Below are 8,819 nucleotides of genomic sequence, written 5' to 3'. Positions count from 1 at the left end.
TTTCCTTTCCTTTCCTTTCCTTTCCTTTCCTTTCCTTTCCTTTCCTTTCCTTTCCTTTCTTTCCTTTCCTTTCCTTTCCTTTCCTTTCCTTTCCTTTTCTTTCTTCCTTCCTTTCTCTGTCTCTGTCTCTCTCTCTTTTTCTTTTGAGTCTCAGTCTCTCTCTCTCTCTCTCTCTGTCTCTCTGTCTCTCTGTCTCTTTCTTTTGAGACAGGGTTTCTCTGTATAGTCCTGGCTGTCCTGAAACTCACTTTGTAGACCAGGGTGGTCTCAAACTCAGAAACTCAGTGCTAGGATTAAAGGTGTGCACCAGCATACCCTGTTTTGGTTTGTTTCTTGTGACAGAGTTTCGTGTACTTATGGCTGTCCTAAAACTGCCAGTGTAGCCGAGGATGAACTCCTGACTCTCCTGCCTCCACTTCCCAAGTGCCAAGTTTACAGGTACGCACCAACACAAATGGCTTTTTGTTTTTTGATTTGCTGTTCTTTGTTGAGACAACTTACTCTATAGACCATCCTCCTAGAACATCAGATCTTATTACAGATGGTTGTGAGCCACCATATGGTTGCTGGGACCTTCGGAAAAGCAGTTGGTGCTCTTAATCCCTGAGCCATCTCTCCAGCCCTTGCTTCAGCTTTTCAAGTGCTGGAATTACCGTCATAAACCACTACAACCAGCACTTGACTCTTTAATTTTTTTCCCCAAGACAGGGCTTCTCTATATGCCTTGCTATCTTGGAACTCCCTCTGTAGACCAGGTTGACCTTGAACTCACAGAGATCCACTTGCCTCTGCCTCCTGAGTGCTGGGACTAAAGGTGTGCACCACCTCTGCACATTTACTCCTATTGCCATATTGAGGTTGAGTTCAGGGCCTTGTGTGTACTGTTATGGGCTATATCCTCAGCCCTCTTTCCTTCTGCTCAGTCTCCAGAGTAGCTGGCATGATGGCCTTATGCCACCAAAGTCTACTCTATAACTGAATCTTCCTAACCGCTGTCTACAAAAGCCCTGAGACCTCAGATAATTCTTCCTTCAAGGCAATGGTAGAATGCCTGCTGATATATTAAAGGCCCTGGTTTGACCCTCAACACTGCAGGAGGGGGGGAGCTGATCCCCTAAATAATTATAGTCCCCGTTAGAACTCCTGTAGTTCCCAATGCACAGATGGAGAAACAAAAGCTGAGAGAACTGAGATTTACCTGAGTCGGAAGTGTATGTATAAGTAAACCTGGAACTGTCTGTATTCCACCACTCCCACCCAACCCCAGATTCAGAAACCATCAAGCCACCTCGGCTCCTCACCTTAATCTCAGCCAGCTTCACTCCCCGGCTACAGTCCCACACTGACAGCATGTGCTCATTGGAATCATCCACCACACACAGAAAAGCACCTTGATCCTGAGGACGAGACACAGCATGTGAAGCCTGGAGGTCTGACATGCCTGCTATTAGACAGGGATCTATCACAGGTTGGGAGGGCAAAAAAAGTTGACGGGTCTCTTTCTCAGGAGAACTGGCTATGTGAGCCCAGAACACCAGACCTTCCCCAGGCTTCCTGGTAAAATCAAAGAGTGATGTCCTGAGCAAGAATAAGGGTCTAGCCATATATGGTGGCACGTGCCTATAACAATTGGAGGGCAGAGACAGAAGGAGCAAGAGTTCAAAAACATCCTCATCTATATATTGAGTTAGAGAGGCCAGCCGAAGGTACATGAGACCCTGCCTCAAAAACAAACAGCCGGGCGTGGTGGCGCACATCTTTAATCCCAGCACTCAGGAGGCAGAGGCAGGCATATTTCTGAGTTCAAGGCCAGCCTGGTCTACAGAGTGAGTTTCAGGACAGTCAGGGCTACAAAGAGAAACCCTATCTCGAAAAAACAAAACAAAACAAAGCCAACCTGGTCTACAAACTGAGCCCCAGGACAGCTAAGGCTACACATAGAGGAACCCTGTCCCCCAAAACAAAACAACAACAAACAAACAAACAAGACCAGAAGCTTTGTGCTCAGCTCACCGCTGCTGAAAAGGCCAAGGCCCCCACACCTCGCTCAAAGGCACCCAGTCCAATCTCCTGCAGTTTTAGGAGTGTCTCTGAGTCCCAGATATGAACCACGGGCTGCAGGGGCTAGTGGAAGAGAAGGGGTCAGAACCGGGAAGAAAAGCTGACCTGTTACCTCATCCTATCTGCTCCATATTCTGCACTGGCATTACCTTTCCATCCTTGTCCACTCCAGCTGTCTGTCCTGAGGCTACACGGACACCATCAGGGTGAACAGCAAGGCTAAGGAAGGGGAAGAGAACTCTAGGAAAGGGGTCACTCTCAAGACCACCCAAGACATGTTTTCCTTACTTAAGCAGCAGCAAGGCAGCTGTCTTTGCTACCCGTCCCCCCCGTAGACAGACCCTCTTCCTGTCAAGCCCACCAGCCCCAGACCCCAAGACCCTCACCATCGACCCCAAGACCCTCACCATCGAACGCAGTCTGTGTGACCCCGGTAATGTCTCTGGCCGCCACCTCCAGGACCCCCTGGGCCTCCCCCAGGCCGGTACAGCACCACTACACAGGCAATAAAGTAGACCACCTCCCCAGAGCGCAGCACAAATAGATTAGAGCGAGAGTCACGACCCCTGTACCCATAACTGTGTTGGGGACCATGGTCAAGGAAAAGGCCAGATGAAGGACAGGAAGAGGAAGAAGGGAACATGAAAACGGCAAAGCTCCCACTTGGCATCACCATCCATGTTAGGGTGGTATGGGATAATTCACAGGATTCCTTGTCCACCCACACACAGAAAGAAACTGTAAAGAAGGAAGGGGGACCCATTGTGGGCAGGGGTGATTCCTATGGAACTGAATAGGATACACCCAGTCAAGGCTCAGGGTCTCTGGGGGTGGGCCACTGGGCAGCTCCTCAAGACTTCGGATGCCAGACGGAATGTACATGGTGATGGGACGGCCACGAAGGAACATCTTCACCGAAATGCCTTCTACAGGAAAAAGCAGGGAAGTAAGCCTCCCTCCCAAAGGCCAGAGCAGCAAACCCACCGTACCTGACTAATTCCATCATGCAAGTTCTTTCCTCCACTTCTCTGTTACATACCTAAGTTATAATTGCTCCTCCGAGATCCGGGACCCCCAGGACTGGACAGAGGGTCTTTGTTCCCCCGGCTATTGAGAAGAGGTAAAAGTATAAGACCAGGATCAAGTGTCAAGACCTGAGAGAGGTGGGGACAAGATACTGACAGGAGCCGGGCGTGGTGGCACATGCCTTTAATCCCAGCACTCGGGAGGCAGAGGCAGGCGGATTTCTGAGTTCGAGGCCAGCCTGGTCTACAGAGTGAGTTCCAGGACAGCCAGGGCTACACAAAAAAGCCCTGTCTGGAACAAAACAAAAACAAAAAAACAAAACAAAAAAGATACTGACAGGAGGTTCCTCCCAGTCAGCCTGCTGATGTGGGGTCACTGTCAGGGCTCTAGAAAGATGGGGACTTTTAGTTGAAAGAGAGGTGAAGGAGGAAGGGAGGGAGGGAGGGAGGGAGGGAGGGAGGGAGGAAAGAAAGAAAGAAAGAAAGAAAGAAAGAAAGAAAGAAAAGAAAAGAAAAGAAAAGAAAAGAAAAGAGAGAAAGAAGGAAGAAAGGGAAGGCAATATAAAGGTAAGAGAACAGAACCATAAAACTATAGCCTGTGCCCTTTCTTCTAGGCCTCTACCGACCTTTTTATTTCCATATTTGTAAAATGAGGTCAGAATACATACCAACCTGCCTTTCAGGAATCTGGAAGGTAGGCAAAAATCTCCCAAAAGGAAAATGACAATTGAATTCCAGAGGTCACTATCACGGGATGATAAGCTAACAATAGCTCTTCAGAGAACATAGTGAGTAGAAGGTGAGAAAGGACAAGGCTGGAGTAGACCTTCAGGTCCACTAAGACAGTGACCCCACACCAGCAGGCTTCCTGGCACTAGGATGCTACAGAAGTAGGCGGAGCAGGACTCTGTAGGGAATGGGGATTGGCTGGAACTCTGAGGACAGCCGTCTGGGAGTGATCACCAGAGCTGCTAGGTGTCTTCCCAACCCTCTGGAGGCCAAGAAAGGACTATCAGGCCTTTTAGGCCAGCCTGGGCTACAAAGTGAATTCTAGGCCAGCCTGGGCTACAGTATGAGGCCCTGTCTTAACTAACAAAATAAACTGTCATCAGAGCTTTTAGCTCCTACAATTTTGGAAGGTATGTTGTGGTATGAAAATGTCAGTAGAACCAGAATCAGGAAGAATCAGGTCCAGAGCTTGTCTCTGTGACCTGAGGCAACTGACTACCCTCTCTGAGCCTGCTTCACCTGTGCAACAGAAAGCATGAGAGACCACCTAGTCACCAAAGACGTTACAGGGCCTGAATGACATGGAGGAGAGCTGCAGCACAGGGCCCCGAACATCGCAGGAGTCCCAAGGAATGCTTTGTTTCTTTCTTCCTGTTGGGTAATGAGGTCACCTACCCCACCCAGGAATGGAGAAAGTCAAGAAGCTAAGCCTGGGATACAGCAAGTTAAAGGAGGAAGGGAAGGCTTACCCACCTCTCTGTGCTCCCTGACCGCAATAGCAGGTTAGCTGAGGAAGCTGCCTTCCTGGAGAGTTTCTGCCTGGGCCGCTCTGAGGGGGAGGAGGAGGAGGAAGAATTTCTTCGGGGCCTGGTGGGACAGAAGGAAAAAGTGAAAAATCAAGCCTGCTTCTCAGACTTCCCATCTATCCTAGCTACCACCACAGGATACCTACGTGTCAGAACGCTGAAGAGGCTGCACGGGCCTGAGGATTCCTGGGGGGCCAGGGGAGCCTGCCCCACTGCTGCTGCTGCACCCTCCTTCAGACTGGGTCCCACTAGGCTCTTCACTTCCCCCCTGAAGAGCTGGAGGACCATTGCTCAGGCCAGGGGATCCAGAGGATGGACCAATCTCCAATTCTTCTTCCGTTTGGGTGCCTCGGCTCACCAAGGAAGGGCTGCACGTAGGTGGCAGTCCTGGAGGGACTGTGATGCTGCTGAGGAGACAGCAAATTAACCCGATGCCCCAAAGTTCCCAGGAAGGAAGAATGAGTGTGCTGGCATATATACCTGTTCCTTGTCGGGGCTGATATGCCAGAGCCCTGCAGGGTTGTGGTGGGGCCATGCAGCCGCAGCAGGCGAAGGGCTTCTGCCAAAGCCGCCTTTACCAGTTCCATCTCTTCTTCCTGCACCCGAAGCCGCTGGCTCAGGGTCTGCAGGGTCTCATGAACAGGGCCCTCACCTGGGAAAGGGGCAAGAAGCACTCAGAAAAGTGCCACTACCTGGAGGGCAGAGCTGGTTTTGTCCTCCTACCCAACGTTAGAATGCAACCATTCAATAGAGCTAACCCTTTCGCACAGTCTAAAGCTTGAAAGCTCATCCAGAGGCGAGGAGGTGGACAGAGATGGTAGGGGACCAAAGTGCCTCCTCCTAGCAGGACAGGCAATGAGCCTGGCAAAACTCTTCCTGCTGCTGTCTCAGCCTCCACAAAGACAAAGTATTATGGAGTACCAGGGGGAAAACATGGAATACTGTCGAGGTATGTGGGAGTCAGAGAGAGACGCAGGAGCAATCCTGGTGAGGATCCGCACGCAGCCCTCACTCCACCAGCAAGCGCCAAGTCTCTACCAAATGCAAACACAGCCAACAAGCTAGAGACACAGGAAAGTGAACTGGACAGTAAAGTCAGACTGAGAGGCCAGGGTGTAAGGCACACAATCTGGTGGCTGTGCAGCATATCAGTGGAGAGCTGTTACAGTGTACATCCCAAGGTAAGGGTAGAAGTCAGAAATAAAAAGACCCGGAATTCCCGGGGAAGAGGCCCAGTGTGACACAGTGGTCAGGGAAACTCAGAGGGGCACAGGGAACCAAGGAGTAGAATGGCATTAAGGAAGTCCAAAATGACTGTAGCGGGTTCCTAGGAACTAGAATTGGACGACCTGAAGAACTGAGGAGGATGCTCAGAACCCCCGAGGCGCAGGAGCACGCGAGCACGCCACTAGACAGCGGTCCAGCACTAGTAGTGCACGTCCGGCTGGCGCTCAGGGAATCCAGGCCACGCCGGCCGCCCCGCCCCGTACTCACCGGGCCCCGCAGCCCCGTCCATCCGGCCCCCGCGTTGCTCCGAGCAGCGTCGTCGGAGGCGTCTAAGCCGCGGGGGCCATGGCTAGAGAGAGGGGAAGGAAGCACTCGAGCGCGCGCGGAGGGGAGCCGTGCCACCCCTCGGGGGCGCTGTCGAGCGTGGGGGTCAGGAGTTGGAGTGGGGCGCTGTGGAACCGGTTCTTTTACTCTCTCGGGGGTAGGCTCCCGGGGTGCGGTGACGGGCCGTCCGGAGCCCCTGCGCTGCAGCACAAACAGGCGCGGGACCCGGAGTCGCCAGCAAGCGCGGGAGGGAGGCGGGCCGGAGGGGTGGGGGGGCGGGCCGCCAGGTAACCCTTCCCTGTCCGGGACCCGAGGCTCAGTCCGGAGGCGGGGACACAAGGCTGACCCTTCACCCCGCCAGGCTCTAGCCCGGCTTCCGGCCCGCAGGCTCCCAGAGGACCTGGGAGGGGACGCAGAGCTTGAGATCTGGGTCTCTTAAGCCTGGAGCCCAGCGTTCCAAACTCTCACTTCCGCGAAAGGGCAGGGCGGGGTCACGAAATGGGCCTTAAGCCCGGGGGCGGGGCCTTTCCTAAAGGGCAAGGCTAAGAAGCATCCTGAATCGGAGCTGGCAGAGGGTTATTAAGGCTGGAGTGGAAGGATGTCCAGGGTATTGGGGTCAGGGTGGCATTAGCCCTGTTGAAGCCAGGCTGGGCTGACTCAGCATCCTGCCTGCCCTAGCCAACCCCAAGCCCCGACGGCTTCTCACTCCCTTGGGCAGAGATGGGAGATGGCGCCGGTGCTGCCCGTGGTGCTGCCCCTCCAACCCCGTATCCGTTTGGCACAGGGGATCTGGCTCCTCTCCTGGCTGCTGGCATTCGTCGGTGGCCTCACCCTCCTTTGTAGCGGGCACCTTCTGGTACAGCTGGGGCACCTTGGTACCTTCCTGGCACCCTCTTGTTCATTCCCTGCTCTGCCCCAGACTGCCCTGGCAGCGGGAACGGTGGCTCTAGGCACAGGGCTAGGAGGCGCAGGAGCCAGCCGGGCAAGTCTGGATGCAGCTCAATACCCACCCTGGAGAGGGGTCTTGACTCCACTGCTAGCGGTTGGCACCGCTGCAGGTGGGGGGCTGCTGACCCTTGCCCTGGGGCTAGCCCTGGCTTTGCCAGTAAGTCTCAACCAGGGACTGGAGGAGGGCCTGGAGGCTGCCTTGGCTCACTACAAGGACACAGAGGTGCCTGGACGCTGTCAGGCCAAACGTCTGATGGATGAGTTGCAGTTGAGGTACCATTGCTGCGGGCGCCATGGCTACAAGGATTGGTTTGGTGTTCAGTGGGTCAGCAACCGTTACTTGGACCCCAGTGACCAAGATGTAGTTGAGTAAGTGACTGATTTGCTTCTCTTTTGTCTTCCTCTTCCTCCTTAGCCTTGAAATTCTTACCTGGACGTGCAATAAATAGAGCACGGTGGCTGAGAGCCTGGGTTATAATTCTACTTATCAGCCCAGGGCATGTTGCTAAACCACTGTGGGCCCATTCCTCATCTGTAAAATGGAGATAACTATGCCCCGTCTTTATCTTCTAGACAGGCTCCTATCTTACAGAGTTGTGGAGATAAATGAATTATGCAAGCTTGGATAGTGAAGAACTCAGTAAATGTTGTATAATCATTGCTCTCAACTGCCCCTGCTCTCAGATGCCTCTCTGCCACCTCCTGACTATCTTGTCTATGCCTTTGCAGCCGGATCCAGAGCAATGTGGAAGGTTTATATCTGATTGATGGCGTCCCCTTCTCCTGTTGTAATCCCCACTCACCCCGGCCTTGCCTGCAAAGCCAACTCTCAGACCCCTATGCCCATCCACTCTTCGATCCTCGGCAGCCCAACCTAAACCTCTGGGCCCAAGGGTGCCATGAAGTGCTGCTGGAACACCTGCAGGGTTTGTCAGGCACACTGGGAAGTATTCTGGCTGTCACCTTATTGCTGCAGGTTAGTCGGCTAAGGGCCCTGACTCCTTCTACTTTCAGCTCTGTGGCCCCAAACCCACTGACAATCACCCTTTCCACTTGCTCCCCCCACAGATTCTAGTGCTCCTTGGTTTGCGGTATTTGCAGACAGCGCTGGAGGGCCTTGGAGGAGTCATTGATGGGGAAGGAGAGACCCAGGGCTATCTTTTTCCTGGTGGGCTGAAAGACATACTGAAAACTGCATGGCTACAGGGAGGGCTTGCCCACAAGCCAGCACCTGAGGAGGCCCCACCAGATGAAGAACCTCCCAAGGAAGTTCTAGCTGAGGCCTAGAAACCTGAAGAGGTGGGGGTGGGAAGGGAAAAAATGGACAAATGTGGAAAACTTACAATTTGTTACTCAGACTCAGGGAAGGAAAGGTCCCTGGGGTTATAGGAGTTAAGAGCAAGGGGAACTGGACTGGAATGAGAAGTCCAGGTGTCCTGGAGCCCAGCTGTCTCCGTGGAAACCACCAAGGTTGAGAACAGATGAGGGCGACAGGGAAGTGACAACCAAAGGACTAGAGACTGTTTCTAGTATACAGATTCTACAATAAAGTTTGTGGACAGAAGTCACTGTTCTCCTGCTCTCTTCCTCTCTGTCTGTCTGTCTGTCTCTGTCTCTCTCTCTCTGATGGGAGCCTGAAAGACTGTGCAGAGGAGGAACCCAGCCTGTGTAAGAACAGGTACCTGATCTCTTGGGTAGG

At 53.1% G+C, this 8,819-nt stretch overlaps 2 protein-coding genes across 4 annotated transcripts in view; one reads left to right on the top strand and one right to left on the bottom strand.

Moving 5' to 3' along the window:
• The window catches only part of Eml3 (EMAP like 3), a 12,006-nt gene extending 5,575 nt beyond the window's left edge, over nt 1-6,431 (bottom strand). Inside the window, exons 1-10 of one of the 3 annotated variants that reach the window (XM_021151479.1) lie at nt 6,116-6,431; nt 5,102-5,273; nt 4,768-5,028; nt 4,569-4,682; nt 3,101-3,168; nt 2,864-2,987; nt 2,469-2,639; nt 2,211-2,280; nt 2,014-2,124; nt 1,302-1,397 (exon numbers count right to left, since the gene is read on the bottom strand). In XM_021151479.1, the coding sequence (XP_021007138.1) occupies nt 1,302-1,397; nt 2,014-2,124; nt 2,211-2,280; nt 2,469-2,639; nt 2,864-2,987; nt 3,101-3,168; nt 4,569-4,682; nt 4,768-5,028; nt 5,102-5,273; nt 6,116-6,137 (1,209 nt within the window). In that variant the 5' untranslated portion in view covers nt 6,138-6,431. The remainder of the gene's footprint in view (nt 1-1,301; nt 1,398-2,013; nt 2,125-2,210; nt 2,281-2,468; nt 2,640-2,863; nt 2,988-3,100; nt 3,169-4,568; nt 4,683-4,767; nt 5,029-5,101; nt 5,274-6,115) is intronic. The other 2 variants (XM_029472461.1, XM_021151480.1) reach the window with 2 other exon arrangements.
• Nucleotides 6,432-6,553: 122 nt separating this feature from the next.
• On the top strand, nt 6,554-8,684 carry Rom1 (retinal outer segment membrane protein 1). Its single transcript, XM_021151482.2, has 3 exons — nt 6,554-7,489; nt 7,850-8,096; nt 8,189-8,684. The coding sequence occupies exons 1-3, from the start codon at nt 6,900-6,902 to the stop codon at nt 8,405-8,407; spliced, it is 1,056 nt and encodes a 351-aa protein (XP_021007141.1). The 5' UTR covers nt 6,554-6,899; the 3' UTR covers nt 8,408-8,684.
• The last annotated feature ends 135 nt before the right edge of the window (nt 8,685-8,819 follow it).

This window comes from Mus caroli, chromosome 19, assembly GCF_900094665.2.
Source record: "Mus caroli chromosome 19, CAROLI_EIJ_v1.1, whole genome shotgun sequence".
Lineage (NCBI taxonomy): Eukaryota > Metazoa > Chordata > Mammalia > Rodentia > Muridae > Mus > Mus caroli.
This window is presented reverse-complemented; position numbering and strand designations above follow the sequence as displayed.